General features: G+C 40.5%; 1 protein-coding gene across 10 annotated transcripts in view; it reads left to right on the top strand.

Annotated features, from left to right (window-relative positions):
* The window catches only part of dst (dystonin), a 251,988-nt gene that overhangs the window by 186,227 nt on the left and 43,968 nt on the right, over nucleotides 1-21,793 (top strand). For all 10 annotated transcript variants that reach the window (XM_067422412.1, XM_067422411.1, XM_067422413.1 and 7 more), the window contains 20 exons: nucleotides 5,690-5,851; nucleotides 6,215-6,385; nucleotides 6,477-6,643; nucleotides 7,826-7,985; nucleotides 8,152-8,478; nucleotides 8,596-8,680; nucleotides 8,780-9,021; nucleotides 11,359-11,565; nucleotides 12,402-12,521; nucleotides 13,343-13,450; nucleotides 13,528-13,746; nucleotides 15,683-15,886; nucleotides 16,085-16,316; nucleotides 17,039-17,265; nucleotides 17,346-17,468; nucleotides 18,823-18,924; nucleotides 19,674-19,775; nucleotides 20,219-20,392; nucleotides 21,133-21,288; nucleotides 21,382-21,579. In XM_067422412.1, the coding sequence (XP_067278513.1) occupies nucleotides 5,690-5,851; nucleotides 6,215-6,385; nucleotides 6,477-6,643; nucleotides 7,826-7,985; nucleotides 8,152-8,478; nucleotides 8,596-8,680; nucleotides 8,780-9,021; nucleotides 11,359-11,565; nucleotides 12,402-12,521; nucleotides 13,343-13,450; nucleotides 13,528-13,746; nucleotides 15,683-15,886; nucleotides 16,085-16,316; nucleotides 17,039-17,265; nucleotides 17,346-17,468; nucleotides 18,823-18,924; nucleotides 19,674-19,775; nucleotides 20,219-20,392; nucleotides 21,133-21,288; nucleotides 21,382-21,579 (3,486 nt within the window). The remainder of the gene's footprint in view (nucleotides 1-5,689; nucleotides 5,852-6,214; nucleotides 6,386-6,476; nucleotides 6,644-7,825; nucleotides 7,986-8,151; nucleotides 8,479-8,595; nucleotides 8,681-8,779; nucleotides 9,022-11,358; nucleotides 11,566-12,401; nucleotides 12,522-13,342; nucleotides 13,451-13,527; nucleotides 13,747-15,682; nucleotides 15,887-16,084; nucleotides 16,317-17,038; nucleotides 17,266-17,345; nucleotides 17,469-18,822; nucleotides 18,925-19,673; nucleotides 19,776-20,218; nucleotides 20,393-21,132; nucleotides 21,289-21,381; nucleotides 21,580-21,793) is intronic.

The following is a 21,793-nucleotide window of genomic DNA, read 5'->3' as shown; positions in this document are numbered from 1 at the left end:
ACAGTTTCCTCTTGTTTGCTAGCCCTGAGGCTGTGTTCTGATTTCTGGATGCCTGCGCATTGTTCACTACCCCAGACACGCTTAGTATTAAAGTGTGTAATTCACACTTGGAATACACTGCAATGTCATCATAAACACGCAACACTTGAATATCCCAGATCAGTGGTATCACATTTGATAACGTTGTGTACATGGGCGTAGATTTTGCTTCTTCCACATAGTATTGAGCAAAACCCAACACAGCGGTAACTCTACAGTGTTAGCCTAATATCAGTTCACACACAGGCTTATGGTTGTATTAGTTGTAGTGGGTGACTCATGGGAAAATAGCATTGTTATCATCATTTTGTGTCATTGCTATTTTATTAATAACTCAGCATCATCCGTTTTAAAGAGAAAATAATGACTTCATCCATTGTTTAAAGTAAATAAAATAGCTTTAACAGCCTGCTTAATGGAGTTCACATCTACTGAGAACTTTTTGCTCTTGCACCGGACTTGTGTGTGTAGCCTAGGCGAGATGCATGATGGACCAAACCACTGTGAGGCTAGAGAGGGGGGACTCAATTTTTAAAAAAAACTTAAACACATTAATTTCCCCATTTTTGGTTTTGTTTTACTACTTACACAATTATTTTAAGTATATATCCTAATAAATTTACAATACACAATGTGGTTTTTAATGTCATGTAATACTGAGTTGGTGCGCAACGGCTGATTCTCCTTTAAATGGAGTGATGTATCGATATATCGCCGGCATTTACGCTCGTTTACATTATGTTCGCGCTCATTTAGTCATTTACGATGCTTCCCCCCTTTCCCTTCTACTTTGCTTTCTGTCCACTCTTTGCTGCACTATTCGAATGAAGGTAAATTCTTGTATTTACTTTATATTCACTTGGTAAATAATTGTATGTGGGTGGGACAAGACCCATCCACTTTTGAAGACCAATGATATTGGACCCGCCCACTTTGACCGTTTCTAATTCAGCGCATATCTGTCCATCGACCTCTAACCGATAAACACTTTATTATTAAACACATTAGATGCTTTATTTCCACTTTTCAGATATTTTCTTAATTTTTATTGAAAGTAAATGTCTTTCTGATTTGATATGTGATGGGAATAGGGACTAGGGCGAGTTCTGCAAAAGCGGATTCTAAATAAATGCAAAGCGCTGGTCGATTTGCATCAAAACGCTCTGCCATGTGCTTTATTCCAACACTATTGCCAATGTAAATAATTCAGTGTTTTCCGTAATTTTGTCTGTCCCAACCAGACATTTAGTAAACACGGCTTGCTATGTACACTTAATACACATATTAAATGTATATGGCATCTACTCCAGTAAAAAAATTCTGGGGGAGGACCCATCCATTTTTTTTTCTTCTGATGCCCATGACACTCCCTACATTTTGGAATCTCCCTAGAGTAAAACACACTGTGAAGATCACTACAGTAGACGCTATCAGGCGATTAGAACTTATCCAGAGATTATCTTGCTGACGTAATGTTGACAAGTACCAGGAACAAAACTGCATTCTTTATTCAGTCTAGCTTTTAATCCATTGCTTCTCCCACCTCGTCCACTTGCCATGAAAAAAGACCTGTCATGCACTTGGCAGAGGTTACGGTGTTTCATTACCCACATCTAGTTCCTCCCTCAGCATTCCGCTGTAATTATGAGACACTACAGGCTCTTCTGTGGCTCCAAAACACCAGGCAGGGAGGAGGAGAAGCAAGGGACGGAGAGGGCAAGAGAGCAGAGAGCATATCTATTTCTGCCGTGTGTGATGTCATCTGAAAGGGTGCCGGCCGCTTTTGTAGCTTTGCTCTTTCTCTCTCTCACTCTGCCCTACCCTGACAAGAGGAGGAGGGCTGCTGTCAGAGCAGAAGCACACTAAGAAGTTAAGTCAAATGGGACACGGAGACAGAAGGGGAGAATTAAAAGAGGGTCAAGCGTCTACCAATCAGCATGAACCGGTCGCCGCACAAATGGAGCTGTGGCAGATGTTGGCTGAATAATGTGAGGGAGGCGGGGCCTTGAGCCCTGTGCCAGGAGGGTGTCTGTCATTGCCGGTTGGACCACAAGAGAGGCAGGAGCGGCTATTTGTTTCTGCTGGAGCTTATGGCTTTGTTTTCCCAGATTTGAGGATTTGTATCAGGATATGCCACCATTATGCATACGGGATTCCTCTGTGTGGATAACTGCATGGGAGCTCTCAGGAAATTCTAAAAATCTTTTTGGATGTGATGGAGTTATAAAGAACTAAGGAAACAAGCAACAATGACAAGTTGTGACAATGGGGAGAAATGGAAACCAGCAGGATTGTCATCGTGGAAAAGGATGTTTAAGAGGAAGAAGTGATGTATTAGATAAATGCCAAAAGTTTATTTTTTAAAAATATATATATATTTTTAATTAATTTTATTTTCGCCAAAGTAATTTAAAGAAATTCAAAGTATTTTTGTGGTATTGTAGTTTTTTATTTTAAATGGTATATTCATAGTCTATATTTTGCTTTTACTGCTGTATTTATTTACCTTATCACTGGGGTAAAGTCTATGCCTGGTGACTTGCAAATGTAAAGACCCCCTTTGGCTTTTTAACAATGTTTCATGTCTGTTAGAGATTGTTGCACTGAAAACCTTTACCTCATTGTTTTACATCATTTGTAAGTTATTGTCGTAATGGGGAAGCCTCTGAGTAGACCGGACTGTCTGCGGCAGAACCCTTCTTGTGTGGGCAAAGGGGAGGAGGAGGACCTCAACATCGATGACTGTTACGTTCCCCAGAGGTCCATATATGACACAGTGCGTCTGAATGAGCAGATCGACTCGGGCTCTAAGGGAAGCCTGTCCTCAAGGCACTTCGTTGGCACTTTGCCATATAGCCATCGCACCATGGACATAAGCGCACTCTGTGGGAACGGCGTCTTGGCCTCCTCCAGTGCCTTTGAGCTTCGCAGCAGGGAGGCGGTGCGTCTGGATGAGCGGCTTGTGTTCGACGGCTTGAAGCTTAATGGAGATATTATCCGGGGTGCAGACACCATGCTGTGTAAGCCCCGACCAGCGGGTGAGAAAAGGGAGCCGGCTCAGCACCGACGCTCCTGGCGGACCTTCGCCCCCGCAAACCACAGTGAGTTCGGCAGCTCCAGCGGAATGCTGTGCGATGATGGAACGGGACAGCGTGGACTGAGTCGAGTGGGAAGAGGACGCAGTATGACGAACTCTCTTACCTCAGAAGGCGACTCGGGCTTGTGTAGTCCCACTGTGGAAAGAGAACAAAACCCACGAGCTCAGAGGAGAACCGGGCCTGGCACAAGAAGCCTTTCTTCTGCTGAGGGAGTGCACGTATCTGGGGACCTGAAGCCAGGGCATTCCCTCAGCTCCGGTCAGGAAGACTTCCCGTTCTCTCCAATGAAAGACAGGTTACGAACTCCACTGTATTACACAGATGGAAGCCAACAACGTAACAATACATACAACTCAGACCTCAGTGTAGGTCAGCACGCTGTTTCAAATAGCGATTGTCCAGATATGAATGTCAGGACGCTGACAGAGCCAAGCAGTAAAACACACATGTCCACAACATTTTCAGGATATGAGGAATTACCCACAGCTGAACTTCTTGAAGACACTTGTTCACAGGACGACTGTGAGCTGCTCAGCGTTGTAGTGACCGAACCAAAGACTCTTTCACATTGCCTGAAGAATATAGAACATGTAACTAAGGATGAAAAGAGTTACGAATATGAGCAAAGAGCTACAGACTCCAAAATGGCAGACTTGGAGGATTTCTTGTTGTTAGTTGAAAGGGAGGGAGGCTTCACCAATGGAATAAAACACATGGACGATGAAGACATAGAGAGTCTATTAACATCCATAGCTGAATGTTCGCAGATGAACCTTGTGGCCTTGCCTTCCACACAGGTACCCCGAAATAGCCGGTGAATGTTGATTGTTTGATTAGTGTTTCCTGGGAGGCTGGCCTGTGCAGCTTGGCCTTTATCAGATTAGGAGACAGCTGAATTGGGTTTATCGTTATTTGCTGGTCAGTGACTCAGATGTTGTGATCATGCACAGCTGGCTATAACTGAGTAAAAGCCTCTTACAACAACCAGTAGACTGGCAGTGGAGCATATAGTTCTCGTTTTAGTGGAAGAACATCCCCTTATAAGGATGCTGGCTAAAACATATCTATTTACTTTGCTGAGAAGACCAACGTAACTGGCCACTAGCTTGTGTTCTGGTTCCCAGAATGGGATTGTAGTAGGAGTGTAGCGATGCATCGTTAATCGATATAGCATGATATAAAAAAGCAACGCTATGTGTTGTTGATGTAAAATATATGATTTGCAATATAGAGTTGTTTTATCCAAGGCTCAGCTTACTGTATTGTAAGGTTTAATTCAGCCACAAATTTAATTTCTGTAGTCATGTTCTCACCCTCATGACATTTTTTAACTTACAAACACAAATGAAGATCTTTTTTTGAGAGATTTCTGTCCCTCCTTTTAAAGTCCACTCCTCTAAACCTTGAAAGATCCAATAAATGTCTTAAAGGCTCTGTAAAGAATAACTAATCGAGTGTCTAATCCAAATCCAAGTCTTCTGAAGAGACACGATGGCTTTATATGATGAACAGGTTTACAATGCCACGCATACTGTAGTTCAAATGTGCGAAAGCAAAATGAGAGTGAGTAAATGCAGAGTTCAATTTTTTGGATGTATTAAACATTCGCAGTTTGAGAATAGTCATTTTGAGACGCTTTCATGTGATTAGAACTGTGAGTGATTGCGTTGATCATCTGAAGTTCAGACGCTGCCGGAATGGCACTCAAAGTCGCATTTAGATATAGTAGTATGATTATACAAAGTGTTTTAGATGATTTATTATTGCATGTATATGTAATATCAGGAGAGTCAGAACATAGCGAGCATAATGCAATTAGGGAATATTTGTGGGTCCTGTTAATGATACAATAATAATAATAATAATATTTAAATTATAATAAAAATAGCAATACGCATCCTATCGTGAGTTCAGTATCGGAATGTGTATCAAATCGTGACACAAATGTATCAATACACCCCTTGATTGTAGTAGTAGTTTCTTTATGCTATCCACATTCATGTAATGTCTATGATTCAATGGTTATCACCTGAGGAGTTTTAGGAGAAACATCAAAGATAAATGTAATTCTTAACGTAGAACCATAACTGAGAACTCTATGTAGGGCCGAAGAATGGCCACTCAGGCATTCATAACGGAGCGAAGCGAGTGTTTTCAGTGAATTACTATGAAAGTTAAGCTTCCATAGGCATGACTGTGTGGCCATTAATGTATGACAGTGTAGCCTTAAATGTGTGTGCAAACATGAATCAATCCCTGTGCGGCCGGGCTTATTTTACTTTCGGTTTAGAATTAGCGACAATTCAGGTGTGGGTTGCTTGAATTGTGGGTTCACTAGCCTGTTATTCTTAATAAAAACACAGCTACAAATCAATACAATGACAAACTCACTTAAATAGGTGCTTTTACATTTAGTTTTAAAAATCAGTGTTATATCTAAACATTGGTAACTCCGGCACCACCGACTATCACAGTAAGCCTACTGAATAGCAGCATACTGAATTCGTTTTTTTCATTGGTTTTTAGTGTTCTTCTATATTTGTCACTTTCAGGTTTTCCAGAAAGACGTCATTGAGTCGTTGCACAGCCAGTTGCATGAGTTGAACACGCTGGGCCATTCATTGATCCAGAACGCCGGCAAAGGCACCAGCACTAAAAGCCTTGATCACGATCTTGAAGAGGTCAACACCAGATGGAACACCCTCAACAAAAAAGTAAGACCCAATCTTTTTAGCTAGCTTCCCAAAATGTTTACATTTCATTTGAAGAGGTGCAATAATATCACGATTTGATTGGTTTGATTTCTGTATCCAATGCACTCTGGAATGCTCATAATCTTTTGATAGCAATCATAATGTTTGGCAATGTTGGTGAGTAACTAACAAGTACTGACGCCACTACCGTAGCTGTATTTTTCAGTACTTTTGAGAATAGACTGTTTTCAAAATAGTGTTTTCCAGTATCTATGTAGTGGTGTAGTGTTAGATGCTACACCAACAAACGTAGTCATTTGTAGCATACGAGCTACAGTTTTAAGGTTGTTTCCTCAACACTGCTGTGTGTTTGATCTTCCTCAGGTTGCGGAGCGATCTGCACAGCTTCATGAAGCCCTACTGCACTGTGGCAGGTTCCAGGATGCACTGGAGTCTCTTCTCAGCTGGCTCACGGACACAGAGGAGCTGGTGGCCAATCAGAAGCCTCCATCAGCAGAATTCAAAGTAGTCAAAGCACAGATACAAGAGCAGAAGGTATCGCGTCATAAATGCTCCACTAGAATCAGTTCACTTTTGGTTTTACATATGCTGATATCAGTTTATTTTTCCTTTTGGCTCTGGCTAGCTCTTGCAGAGACTGCTGGATGACCGAAGAACTACAGTGGAGCTGATTAAGACGGAGGGACGGAAGGTGACGGATTTAGCTGACACTGTTGATAAGGAGAAGATTGCGAGAGAGATTGAATGTCTGGGGCAAAGGTGGGATGCCCTACTCAAGAAAGCTGAGAACAGGTAAAACTATTAACACAAATCTATGGGGATACTTTATTTTGATGGTCCTCTTTAGACAGTCTGTTCACAATAAGTAGCGTTGCACCTATATTAGTTGAGTATTAGTAGACTCAGGGGTACGGTTAGTGTTAGCAGAATAAGTTGACATGTAGTTGCAAAGTTACTTATAGTCAAAAGAATTGCTAAAGGGGACCGTTACCAAATCTCTGGAAATATAGTGCCCATTTCTGTCAAGTCAAATATGCATTGGTCCAAATTAGGGATGCACCTTTTGCAATTTTCTTGGCCGATTCCTTTTTACAAGAACTTTGTAAGTGGGTTTTTGACATGGCATTATTAGTGTCACACAAGAAAAAAGTGAATATAATATAGTATTGTCATCATTTAAAATGTAGTAAAAATGATTTAACATTTCTTTGTCTTACATGGCCGTGTTGATATAAAAACTCCTTTCTCACAATTTTCAAATTTTTTCACAATTGTCCGACTGTCTCAAGCATGGTTCAGTAAATTACAACTTTTATAAATTAAAAAAGAAAAGCATACAAATGTTAATAAATTCCGAGATGGCGATGGAATCCTATGTGTGCCGTCACGGTCACTACGTCATTATTTAGTTTTACAGTCTATGGTCAGAACACGTTTCACACAGCAGGAGTTTGAATCACTCACAGGTCCAGATATTTAGCATGCTAGTTATCTCATCAGCGATTCTCTCGGATTGCGTCTTTGATAATAAACAGGCACTGATTTGCCTATGATTTTGGCCATTTGTCACAATTTGACGAAACCTGTTGGCAAGTGAAAAGCAGGGCTAAAATCACACGGTGTGAACTCCGCAAGAAATGACTAAAAATACAATTTCAGTGTTGCCAAATAAATATCATGTTTAATTGAATGTGTTACTTTGCATTTCTTTGTCATTATTTGTGAAATTTGCTAGCAATTAATTTATATTGTTACATGTTTAGCAGCATTTTACTGTGGTTTTGAATGAGTTTAAACTTTGTTGGACAAATCTTAAGTTACAGCTCTTAATAAGAAACTGTTCTCATTTTCCAACTCTGCTTATAAGGTATAATCATAATCACTACTGTTTTCATGACTGTGCTTTAGCATATGTACAGTATAATCAAACCCAGTCATGTCCTGCAGTAAAACTAACTGTGGCGTTCTTGGCAGACACAAGCAGCTGGAGAATATTTTGGTGGTGGCACAGCAATTCCACGAGACCCTTGAGCCGTTGACGGAGTGGCTGACAGCTACCGAAAAAAGACTAGCCAACTCAGAGCCCATCGGCACACAGACGTCCAAGTTAGAGGAGCAAATCTCTCAGCATAAGGTACCGGTCACGTCTGTCCCGTGACCAGGCTTAGTTTGTTTTCCATTGTGTTTAACTTTTTTATCCATTCCCTGCATTTAAGTTCTCCATTATGTTCTCATTTCACCCATTCTTTTTCTTTTATTATGTTTCCGCTCCCTGGTTATGTGACATCCGTGGTAAACAGGCCTTAGAGGAGGAGGTTTTGGGCCGGGGTAAGATCTTGTACCAGGCCATGAGTCTGGGCCAATCTCTACGGGCGGTCGGCTGTGTGGATGACAAGGAACTAGTGCAGGCAAAGCTGGACAGCATGAACAGCAGCTATATGGAGCTGCAGGAGCATTGCCGCCAGAAGGCCGAGTTATTGCGGCAGGCCCTGGCTAATGCGCAGCTCTTTGGGGAGGACGAAGTGTCTCTAATGACCTGGCTCGATGAGGTGCACTGCAAACTGAGCGAAGTCTCGGTCCAAGACTACACGACGGCCGTGCTCGCAAAACAGCATGCAGAGCAGCTGGTACTTTAAAAGCTCCTCCTCTTAAGGCTTCCTTCCCTTGTTTCATTTCATTTCTCTGTTTTCTGTGGCGTGGTTTGATTATCGCTCTGTTGGACTGATGTATGTTTCAATGTCCAGGCTCTTCATGAAGACATTGAGTTGAGGAAACAAAATATAGAACAGGCCATCCTAAATGGGTTAGAACTGCTGAAACAGTCCACAGGTGAGATTAAAGGACAAACCTACAGTCAATATTTGGAAGGGTTGCTCTTTGATGAGAAGTTTTCAATGCTCTGAGCTGTGTTTGTCCACTTTCATTCAGGCGACGAGGTTGTCGTCATCCAAGGTAAACTGGATGGGATAAAGACGAGGTATTCAGAGATCAACACAATGAGCAGCAATGTTTCAAAGAATCTGGACAAAGCCCTGTCTCTCGCCACAAAGCTGCAAAACACCCACGAGGAGCTGGACTCCTGGCTGGAGAAGGTCGAGTCCGAGCTGGCCACATTTAAAGCTGAAGAACCAGTCGGAGAGCAGCTCACTTGCTTGCAAGAGAGGCAGAAGGTAAGTGCATTTTAACCTATAGGAGAGACGATTCACAAAAGTTTTTATGCTAGGCTCCTCGAAGAACAAACAAACCCAGTCATTTAAGGGGCCGTTTACACGACACCATTTTCAACTAAAAACAGAAAACTTTTTATGCGTTTTGGCTGTCCTCTAATGAGGACAACTGCATTTAGGGGGCTTGAAAACAAACTTTTGAAAACGGGTTTTTCACAATGTTTTTGAAAATAATGCCTTTATCATCTCTGTGTAACCCATAGACTGTAAAAAAAATATGGATGTAGTGTCGGTGACGTCTCCCGTAGGTTTCTGAAGAGCATTTTTGAAACCTAAAGCCGGCGTTGCCATCTTGGCAGCGCGTCACTCCCAAATAACTGAAAATGGGCAAAGAGGCGGGACGTGGGTGGAGCCGAGGTGCCTTGTTTCTGAAGCCACTCCCGCCTAGCTCGACCATAGCGGCAATCCACCGGTCACTCAAGTGGCTACACCCTTAATTATGCCAAAAAACGTGTCTAAATGCTGCTATATATCAGGATGTACAGCAAACAAGTTAAAAAAACAGAACTAAGTTTTATAAGCTGTCGACCCAACAAAAACTAGCATTTAAGTACACAAAAGTGACGTGTGTTGCTCTGTCGCTATAGACCAAAGCCACTTTTTGTTCCAGGCTGTAAACATGTTTTCTTCCGCCGTAAAGTTGGGTGTTTTACATGGAGGAGATACAGATTTGATTCCCTTTTGGTCTTTAGTGGCCAAACGATGAATCACAGTTACTTCGGTGTTGGCTTCAAGAGAGACCGCGAGAGGTTGCCACTTGGTGTAAACGAAAAAAAGGTGAAATTATGAATTATGTAATATGTTTTTCAGTCTATAGGCACATAGTGTTTCTTTAAAAAGTGACATCACCATCTACTGGGCTTGAATAATACAGCGTTTTTAGTCATTTTCGTGGATCTGTGTGAACGGTGATCATTTTGTCTGCCTGCGAAAAACGTAAAGGTAGAGCATTTTTTAGTGCATCACTGTCGTGTAAATGCACCCTAAGATTCATTTGTTTCCTTCAGAGGAGATCTCGATAATATCTCAAACTGTGCTCAGATTTGCCAGACTAAATGATATGGTTTATGATGTCTAACTTTATTGCTCTGTTAAATACATTTAGGAGAAACATAAAAGACAAAGCTGATTATGAATAAAACATAACTGAGAATAAATCCAATATATCTGCAATAAAGAGCTTGCAAAGTCTGACACTGAAATAATGGTGCAAATAATGGGTTTTTTTGTGGAAAAGGGTTTAGCGCATCAAAATGAGTACTGATATAGCCGATGGAAATTACAATTATTGATATTTTTTGCAAATATTGACACAATTTTTTTCCATTTGAATTTAGCATAGAATTCTATGTCAATACTTGAAACGTTGTGAAAAAGTAGTTTGGAAACCCATTTTTTAAGAAAAGGGCTTTAATGCAAATTAAGTTAGTTAATAAAGTATGTAGATCAAAGGCATATTAAACCTATTATATTAATAGTATTAAATTGTATATATTCAATTATTTTATTACTATTGGTAAGAATAAAATGTATTACTTCTCAAACATCATTCATCATTACTTTTGTAGTTTTGTCTGTTTTTAATAATAACTGTATGTATACAATTTAATATATATATATATATATAATGAAGTTCTGTTTCAAAATAAACAAGGAAAATGTAGCGCCTAGAAAATTGCAGCTCGTCAAAAATAAAAACGGGGGTCTGTCAAACGAAGGAAGGCTGTTGGAGTTTCCTGTACTGACAAAAAATAAATATACCGTACACCATTTTATCGGTAAAGGGCTAATTGGATGGACACAGGCTGGAGACAGCAAATTTATCAAAAAAATGTATGCATATTCACTTTGAAAAAAAGTGGATGGAAACTTGGCTATTTTTACAGTGAAATTACAAGAATTAGCACTAAACATCTTATTATTATCACAACATGTACTTACTATAGGTTTAGGGTTAGTTGCTTGCATTTTGTATGTAAATATTAAGTATTTTAATGTATTATGGGTTTTACTGTGTGAAATAGATTTTTTTCCAGTCCTTTATTTTGTCCTTTATTTTACAGAGTCCTTGTTATACATTGTTACCTAAAATAACAGTAATAAGCAATAACAGTTAACATGTATAACGAGCACTGTAAAATAAAGTGATACCAAAAATGATATTTCACACAGTAAAACCATAAGAAACATCTATTTAATATTTATATGCAAAATGGAAAGTGTTTGTTTTCAGATATTGTTGTTGGATATTTAAGTGTGCCCCGTGTGCGTCCCATTCAGACCCTGCTGAAGGAGGTGAAGGGTCAGAAGCCACTGGTGGACTCTCTTAATGAAGTTAGCAGCGCTCTGCTGGAGCTCGTTCCCTGGCGAGCCAGAGAAGGCTTGGACAGGATGCTCACGGATTGCAACGAGCGCTACAGGTCGGCCAGCGATGCCATTTCACAGCATGTGGACCAGACTGGAGCTGCCATCTTAAAATCCCAGCAGGTACGGCGGTTTTCAGCTGCTTGAGATAATAACACCAGCCTTCTATTAGAAAGATTTACAATGATGTTTGTTGAAAGGCCCCAACAATGAAGCGCCTGTGATTGCTGCCAAGGCTGATCGGCCTCATTGTGGTGTTAATTCTTAATGCTTTATAGTATTAATTCACTTTATAAACTTAATTCACTCTCTTGAGCCGCCTTGATGGTATTTACATAATATACTAATGTAGTGTGACCCCGAATGATTACATTTGCATCACATTAGTGTGTTTATATCATTTATACTGATTAGTTTGTGCATAGCTGACTGATTCACATGGGTTTTTAAAATAATATGTAAGGTTAACTAATACTAATAATAATATATAATACATTATTATTAATGTGGATTATCTGGCAATTTATAATATATATTTATAATATATATTTATATTTTCTTGTTGAGTCTAATTATAGTGTAAGTCACTGTCTTTTGAACCAAAAGCTCTCTTGATTTCATTATCATGAACATTTTCCACTCATATTGTGAGAATTAAACATATTGTCTTCAGACTTATATGTTGGCTTATCACTTTGCTTGTAAAACAAATAACAGCCTGTCTTCATTTGCATATTCACAGTGTTATGTAAATATATGGGATCATGTTAATGAGCTCATAGATGTGTGAATTTCTGAATGTGCATTATGAACTTATGAATGTTTATGCATAGTACATCAAACTCAATCTTGATTTAGCAGAATATTAATGTCAATTAAATGTATGCATTATGTATGCATGGAAATGTGATATGAACAGTTAAATATCACTGTTTGCCTGCTTTTCCTCTGATGTGCAGTTCGATCAGGCGGCCGCCTCTGAGCTGGAGTGGCTGACGGAAGCAGAGAGGAAGTTGTCAGGCCTGGGAGACATCAGGCTTGAGCCGGAGCAGACCTCAGCTCAGCTACAGGCTCAGAAGGTCAGTCGGCCGCTTATGTGGTCGTCTCTTACACATACAGGGCTTGGCATTGACTTATTTGCTCACCAGGCGCTGTGGCTAGTGTTTTTCTAAAGTTACTAGCCACTCAGCATTTTCACTGGCCACAGTTTTGATATCGCAACCATAGGAAAAATGCCATTTAGATATTTTATATATTATCTCATAATTTGTCAGCAGGTTTATTAGGCTACTGTCACTTTAAGACCTGACGCACATATCCATTAAACTGTATACACGTGTTTTCTTTCTCAACTGTTTACGTTCACTTAAAACAGAACTAAATGTGTTTGTGTGAATACTCGCCAAGTCCGTCATTTTGAAATTATTTTATGTGTATTTCACTGTTTAAGCGAAATAAGCAGCGACAATTTTTTTATTGCAAGGCAGGTTTATGTGGGTCTGAGCACAAAATCTGCAAGAATGAGTAAAATTATGCTTCATACGCAATCCCACGCCCAATGTCAAGCCATGTAATAGTAACAATATTCCTCTGGAGCAAATGAAGAGAGTGAGTGAGGGGAGGTGGGTTTGTGTGTCACTCGCTGTCTGAGATTATTGTCGCTGACTATTTCAGTATTGATATGTATCGAAAATGCGATATTTTTGACGCTTTTTCAGATGCTTTTTTAAAAGACTACAATTGAAAAATGTATATATTATATATAAATTCCACCCGGAAAGTAGAAGTGACTGCGTTGCACGCCACTGCTGCGATACACACACATTTGATGTGTTGGCGGGTGCTAATGTCAAGCCCGTTAGTAAAGCCCATTTTGTCTAAAGCTCTCTTTCTCCCCCAGAGCTTCTCCATGGACATTATGAGACATAAAGATGCTGTGGATGACATTGTGAAGACCGGCGAGGCCATTATGAACAGCAAGGATGAAGCCGAGAAGCAGGCGTTGAGGGTAAATAAAAGTGCATTTATAAAGCAATCCAGCTCAGCTGTGTGCAGTCGAGGTAAAATCCCTGTGCTCTCGTGCAGGTGAAGCTCCAGGCGTTGTCTGAGAAATACAGCGTGGTCAGTCAGCTGAACTCAGAGCGCTGTCTGCAGCTGGAAAGAGCTCATTCTCTAGCCTGCCAGTTCTGGGAGACGTACGATGAACTCTGGCCGTGGCTGCAGGAGACGAGAGCTTCCTTCACTCAGCTGTCCAAGCCGGCGATTGAGTACGAAGCCCTTCGACAGCAGCAGGAGGAGCTGAGGGTAAGACGTACACCTGCTGTAACTCCAGCCGTTGGACATCATGCCAACACAACACATGCACTGTGAGCCACAACTCAAATACCTGATCATTCCTATTACAGTCAGTGAAGCTGTTTAAATGGGAAGTGCCTGATACATCATACACCTTCAGTTGATGGATACTACTCATCATCTGTCTGAAATAAAACCATTGGGTTACACTTTATTTGGATGGTCCACTTTAGACATTCTGTTGACTATAAGTAACTACATGTCAACTAACTCTCATTAGAGTATTAGTAAACTGGTAGGGTTAGAATAAGTTGACATGTAGTTGTAAAGTTACTTATAGTCAGTAGAATACCTGTTGAGGTCATCAACATAAAGGGTTAGCAGATATTAAGCAGTCTCTAATGAGAGTTAGTTGACATGTAGCTGACATATTACTTAGTAGAATGTCTGTGGACTATCAAAATAAAGCACCCACCGCTCACCCCTAACTTTCGAAGCACATAGCGAAGCTACGGTGGCCGACACCAGACAAACATATCATCTGAGACAGCAGAGAGTAGCTAGCACTCTGTAGAGAAGTTTGTCCGTTTGGGGCTACTGTAGAAACATGACAGCAACTTAACTGTTAGGAGACTTGTGGTGTATGAAGATAGAAATGGCTCATTCTAAGGCAATAAATAAATAACGGTTCATTATATAATTTATACTCCACTGAAAACTTATTTATGCATATTATATTACTTTTCTTCCTCATAAATACTACACAGTGCAACTTTTTGTCCACTGGAGGGCGCCTATTCTAAACGGTTCGCGAGTACTGGAACTTTTATTATGACGGGACGGGACACAGTTGCCGGGCGCGCGCACTTCCGCTTTTTCCGGTCTGGTATAAACAGCTATTTTTATCATATCAGATACATTTAAGGGGCCAAGGGCTTCGGCCATCCGTCCGCTCTCTTCCCTGAACTGAAATGAAGTAGTGGGCTGTACTTTCCACACGATTGACATCAGGTTCAAGTACGCCCACAAGCCGTGCGAGTTATTGATGTATTGCAGGTTGGCTGGTGGTTATGTTGCCCGCATACCGCCTCCCATGGCCGAGACTGGTATTACGACACCTGTCGGGCCGGGGCTAGTAATGCTACTGCTAATTAAGGTTGATATCTCTGCAGCACTATAACTTGACATTTTTTTAATGACATCATCGCCCTTATTTCTTCTCATTCTTTTGATGCATGTAGGTAATTTTTGGGATATTTTTACCTCAATTTTTACACATGGCACCTTTAAGTGTGTCAATAGACAATTATATTTGCAGTTGCTCCGGTGACATTATTACAGTGGCTTTCTCCGTTTCTGAACATTTTCGACTGGACAAGCTAGGGCTGATTTTTTGTTCAGAATACATGAAATGCACATATAAATTAATATATGAATCATATTGCAACCTGTCTGCGTTCATTTAAACAGAACTTTCAGATTGTGAAATCAGAAATTAGTGCATGTAAACATACCTAGTGTGAGGTGATGAGCGGATTATTCCAGTGTAGACATGTACACAAAAGAGGACATTTCATATGCACTGTGCAGTTTCTGGTATTTTCTTAAAGCAATATGCTGTTTGAGACTTTACATTGTTGATTTTACCATTGTTTTCTGTACAGTACATGGTTTTCTATACTGTACATGGTTTTCTGTACTGTACATGGTTTTCCTTATACTTATCCGTCACAAAATCACCGTAATGCAGCACCTCAGATGGATTAGTGCTTAATTAGAATGGTTAAGAGGATCAAGTATTATGTACATGTGGCCTGACAGATGCTAAACGAGATTTGTGTGATATGTTTTTGGCTTGTGCTTGATCTTTAACAGTTCCTTGATGATAATGTTATAAACAGTCTCCTTCATTTTATTCTGACAACATCAACCTTTCCATTTTCAGCAAATGAGGGAGCTGATAGCAGAGCACAAGCCACACATCGACAAGATGAATAAAACTGGACCTCAGCTGGTGGAGCTGAGTCCCACAGAGGCCACGGGCATCCGAGAGAAATACCAGGCCACCGACAGACTATACGGCCAGCTTAAAGTCGACGTCAAGCACAGAGCAGCTGCCCTGGATGAGGCCATCTCCAAATCCACTCAGGTACATTAACTGTACTTTTGCATTGATTTTGATTATTATTCATTTTTTTACAATGTCGGACAATGTTCCTCCCTCTTACCCATAAAAATACAACTTTTTCCACAATATTTCTGTTTTTACTGTACTTATATAAGTAAATACAGCCTTTTGAGTGGTAGTGTTATTATTTAAATGTCCTGTAATGAATGATCTCTACAGTTCCATGATAAGATCGACCCCATGCTGGAGTCTCTGGAGCGCATCGCCGAACGCCTGCGCCAGCCTCCGTCTATCTCTGTGGAGGTGGAGAAGATCCGTGAGCAGATATCGGAGAACAAAGCAGTGACTGTAGACCTGGAGAAGCTTCAGCCGTCGTATGAGACCCTCAAGGAGCGAGGAGAGGAGATGATCGCTCGCTCCGAAGGAGCAGACAAGGATCTTTCAGCCAAAGGTAACGACGCTGTTGCTTGAGCGATGGCGTTAGTATCATTTAATGTCTCAAAATAGTTCAACCCTAGACACACTGAAGCTGAAGTTGCCATTGGTTAAAGGGCCAGTTGACCCTAAAAATGAAAATTCTGTCATTAATTCCTCACCCTCATGCTGCTCCAGACCGTAAGACCTCCGTTCATCTTCAGGACACAAATTAAGATTTTGAAATCTGATGGCTCAGAAAGGCCTTCACAAGACCCATAAAAGGCACTGAAGACGTCGTTATAATGCCCATCTCACTACAGTGGCCCTACAATCATTTTATGAAATGACGATATTTTATGAAACTAAATAATGACTTATATAGTGATGGGTTTCAAAACACTGCACTTCCTGAAGATTCGGAGCATAATGAATCAGCATATCGAGTCATGATTTTGATCACGTGTCAAACCGCCATACTGCTGAATCACGTGACTCTGGTGATCCGAATCATGAACCGATACACTGATTCATAACGGTCCAAAGCTTTATGAAGTGGTGTTTTGAAATCGGCCATCGCTATACAAGTCGTTATTTCGTATTTCGAAGAAAAACTCTTCTCGTCACTTCATAAAATTATTGTTTACAACAATCTGTTAGTGATTCTTTACACAACCTGTTAGTGATGTCTTTATTGTTTAGTGTACATTTGAATAAATGTCATGAACAAAAGTTATTACAGCCATGTTTTATTTGAAGCTGTTCAAGATAAGCTGGACCAGATGGTGTTTCTATGGAATGACATCCAAGCTCTTCTGGAGGAACGAGAGGCCAAGCTCCTGGATGTCATGGACTTAGCCGAGAAGTTCTGGTGTGATCACTGCGCTCTCATCGTCACCATCAAGGACACACACGATCTGCTGAAAGAGCTGGAGGAGGCTGGAGTCGATCCGTCTGTGGTCAAGCAGCAGCAGGAGACTGTGGAGGTCTGGAGGCTTTAGGACAGGGAGTCTCATACTCATTCTACTGTCTGCAACCACTTGATAGGCGTTGTTTTGCTTCACAGAGCTTTAGAGAAGAGATCGACGGGCTGCAGGAGGAACTGAATGTGGTCCAGAATCTGGGCGCCGAGCTCATGACAGCGTGTGGAGAACCTGATAAACCAGTGATCAAGAAAAGTATAGATGAGGTAACGTTTCATAGGAGAACAATCATTTCCTTTACAAATAATAACCAAAGTAGAGGTCTGTGCAGGATGGATTTTTTTTCCCACCCACTGCACCAGATTGTATCATGCCCGAAGTCCACATGGATTTTTCAGTCCCAGTCCGATTCGATTCTGTCTCGTTCCAGTGTCTATATGCTGTTTTTTCCAATTTCCACACACACATTGCTTCAGGTCTCCAGTTACAGACTTCTGCATTCTGTTATTAGTAGAAAATTATACTTTGTGGCAGCCCTTAACTCATTTCTTTTTCCTGCTTCCCGCACACATTTCAGCAGATGCGTTTCCATTATCCTTCAAATTGCGCAAATTGAAACCGCAAATTGAAAATATGCCCCAAGGGAAACACGTCAATTTCGCAAAAACTCCCCTATATCGCATTTTAAGTTTGCATGAGGTGGGTTCCCAGGCAATTCGAAAAAGGAATATTTTGCAAAACTGCAATGAAAACTCACCTGGCATACGGAAAAGACACATGATCGTTCTTTAAAGATGGCGAGTTATGTTTAGACAGAAGATGAGTTCCTCTGTAAAATTGCATTCTATAACCACCAGAAACACCTAACACGTGGCCGCTCAAGTATAAGGGGCTTTCCTTGCCATTCATGCTTGGATAACATGGCAGGATTTTTGGAATGAATTAGGGCGAGAGGAATAAAATGTGTTTTAGTCGCATAACGTTGGTTAATGGAAATGCCGCCATTTAGCACTAGTTTTTTATCGACATTTAGAAATTATTGAGAAAGTTTTGCGAAAATCTGTAATGTGAACCAGGCTACTGTCTTTCCTCCTGCTCTGCAATCTTTTACATTGGGTCATGTCGACCTCTTTACCAAAGTTTTATACCACAGTTAATTGTTACTATTGTAAAATCATGATATATTTATATAAGTTTGCATAATCTTTATTTATTTAGTTTGCTTTCTAAAAAGTAAGGGCTTAAATAAGTTATCAAGGATTTATTTATGCATTATGTTTACCATATTTGGGTTTTTGTAAGCAGTGCTTTTGCATGTTTTAAAAAGTTTTAAAGCATTTTGAATGCTTTTTAAAATAAGGAACTTACGCACAGAAGTCTATCCAGCATTTCATGGGTAAGCAGGGTTTGGGTTATGTAATTCTGTTTGTACTGCACTGATCACTGAAGAACATGAGAAATGTTCTTTTTTATTTTTTACGTTTATTTTTATTTTTGGTGGAATTTTGTATGTAATGTGTGTGTGATGTGTAACATTGTAAGTGTTGGTGGTGTTAGTGAAGTGCTGGATGAGTCAGAGTTGGCGTCACACTGTCTGACCACATCTTGTTCGTCCCACAGGTGAACTCAGCCTGGGAAACCCTGAACAAGACATGGAAGGAGAGAGTCGAGACTCTAGAGGAAGCCATGCAGGCTGCGGTTCAGTTCCAGGACAGTCTCCAGGTTAATATGACACACTCACACACACAGATCTGTCTACTCATTCAGCTCTGGGAAACTTGTGTAGTCAGCACTGTCTGATCGCCTGTCATGCTCAATGTGCTCATATAAGAAAAACTCATTCATTTAGTACAGTGACTTACTATAGCATTAGGTTTAGATTTAGTTTAGGGTTAATTGCTTATAATTCTGCATAATTAACTGTTATTACTATAGTAAGTACATGTAACGTGTAACTGCCACATTATGTGTTATATATACCAAATAAAAGACAACCCCCCCCCCCCCCCCCCCCCACAACCTTTTCAAGATGTGCCTTTTGGAAAAAGACATTTTGAAGATTAAATCTTGTATTTCATAAAGAAAATGCTTTGATTTGAAAATAATTTTCATTTTGTCTCAGTTATGTATGTAACCCTCGTTATGATAGTTTGAATATAAAGTGATATAGACTATATAGATCAATGTAGGCTTGTTTCCGCCATAGAATAAAAATCTCCTTTAAGCGAATGATTAGTTTAAGTGCTGATTACATCAGGTTTTATCTCTTATAAAGGAATCAAGGTGAATATTAACCAGTGGTACTTGTTTTCCCAAAACTCCAGATTTGAGTAGAATTGGTTTAGGTGTGGCTTTTGTTCATTTTCAATGTCACCTGAGCCACGTTTGTATTGGGGCTATAAGTGAAACTCGACTCGTTGTACAGCTCGGATGTTGTGCCGCCTGTGACAATAGTTTTCCCTCCTCTGCAGAACATGTTTGACTCCGTGGATATTATGGAAAGCAAACTGGATTCTATGTCGCCCGTGGGCACAGACCTGGAGACTGTGAAACAGCAGATTGAGGAGCTGAAGGTATTTATTTACTGTTCGTGTGTGGGAGATTTTCTCATGCCCGTGACACGTTGCCTTTTGTTGAAGTCACAGTGCTTCCAGATCAAAGTTTAGAGCTATTTATCTCCAGTCCCTTTCATTTCTGATTGTTTCGTGAGTATAATTGAGCGGACGGACCACACAGCAGCTGTGTTTACACACAGCCATTCATTTGCTTCTTGCACAGTTGGTTTAAGCCTGCATAATTGAAAATTAACGGTTTTAAAATGTTTTACAGGTGAACCAACATGCATTGAGTCCAAGATTTCATTTGTATGCAGTTCCTAAGAATTGACTAGACAGTCAACAATAGCCTGGCAGTGTGTTATTATAGAAACTCTTTCCCTAAGGCTGTTTTAACATTCATATATCTGACTGTGATCTCATCATGTAATGTGTGTGTGTGTGTGTGTGTGTTTGTGAAGGAGTTCAAAGGCGATGCATACCAGTTACAGATTGAGATGGAAAGGCTGAACCATCAAGCCGGGCTCCTGCTAAAGAAGGTGGTCGAGGAAGCCGACCGCACGTCCATCCTGGAGCCGATGAATGAGCTGAAAATGCTCTGGGACAGCCTGGATAAAAAGATTATCAACAGACAGGTCAGACGCTGAGAAGGGTCTAAAGTCAAGCTATTCGCAACACATTTTGTGTCTGTCAGTGTGAGGCATCTCAGAGTAAAGCAGGATATAAAGAAAGAGCAGATTTTATCCATCGGGAATGGATTGGATTGTAATCATGAACGCAGAATACCTGTTGCATCTATTGAATAATCGTCTGATCATGGTTATTTAATTTATTCGCTATTATTTGAGATAGTTTCAGAAGTTTAAATCAATCATTCACGTAAGCGTTTGAAGAAATGTCATGATTCACTTCAATGCTGTGCAAATTAATCATTATATTATATTATATTATATTATATTATATTATATTATATTATATTATATTATATTATAATATATTATATTATATTATATTATATTATATTATATTATATTATATTATATTATATTATATACATTTGTACAGTATTGAAGTGAATCATATGGGCCAATTTTATTATAATTTTTATTATTGTATTGTGTAGGATTCCTAGTAAAACAACAATCTATTAATTCTGCACTGTCCGTGACTAATTGCATGTTTTCTTGACATTGCAAAACAACATTGAAACACATTTCCATAATGTGACATACTTTCAGATGCAAAGAAATGTGGGCTAGCCCTATATTCACGCTATTGTTTGTGCCGATGCTGTCGTGCCAGTACTCAGTGTTTTACTACACCACACATTAATAACAGTGTTTTAATATCTGGTGTGTGTCCCGATCTCTTGTAGCACAAGCTGGAGGGTGCGCTGCTGGCTCTTGGGCAGTTCCAGCATGCTCTAGATGAACTTCTGGCTTGGCTCACTCATACTGAAGAGCTGCTCGGTGAACAGAGGAAGGCCTGCGGCGACCCCAAAGCCATCGAGATCGAGCTCGCAAAGCACCACGTACGTCCCAAGCTCATAACGCGGACACAAAGCAACTGCGATGTCCACAAGCGTTGGAGATCTCACGATTTGTCATTTCTTCGTATTCGCTAGGTGTTGCAGAATGACGTGCTGGCCCATAAGACCACAGTGGAGGCGGTGAATAAGGCCGGCAGTGAGCTTGTCGACTCCAGTGCTGGAGAGGAGGCCAGTGGTCTGCAGAACAAGCTGGACAACCTCAACCAGCGCTGGAAGACTGTCCTGGAGAAGACGGAGCAGAGATGGCAGCTTCTGGACAGTGCCCTGCTGCAGGTCAGGAGCGAATGCCAGCCAGACAGAGGCCTGGAAACCCTCTGGAATCTCAGAGGCAGAGCGTTTCCTAAAATGGAGATGTGATTGATGATGTTCTCAACATGAGGCCAAAAATTGCCTCTCTAAATCTTAAAGAATGTGAAAGAGAAGCAGTAAAGGGTTCGATGTCCACATGCTCTCACTCAGAGAGTTTGCTTTGATGTGTGAACACCTG

This window comes from Pseudorasbora parva, chromosome 17 (assembly GCF_024679245.1).
Source record: "Pseudorasbora parva isolate DD20220531a chromosome 17, ASM2467924v1, whole genome shotgun sequence".
NCBI classification, from domain to species: domain Eukaryota; kingdom Metazoa; phylum Chordata; class Actinopteri; order Cypriniformes; family Gobionidae; genus Pseudorasbora; species Pseudorasbora parva.
Note: the sequence above shows the minus strand (reverse complement) of the source record. Positions and strands in the feature narration are given on the sequence as shown.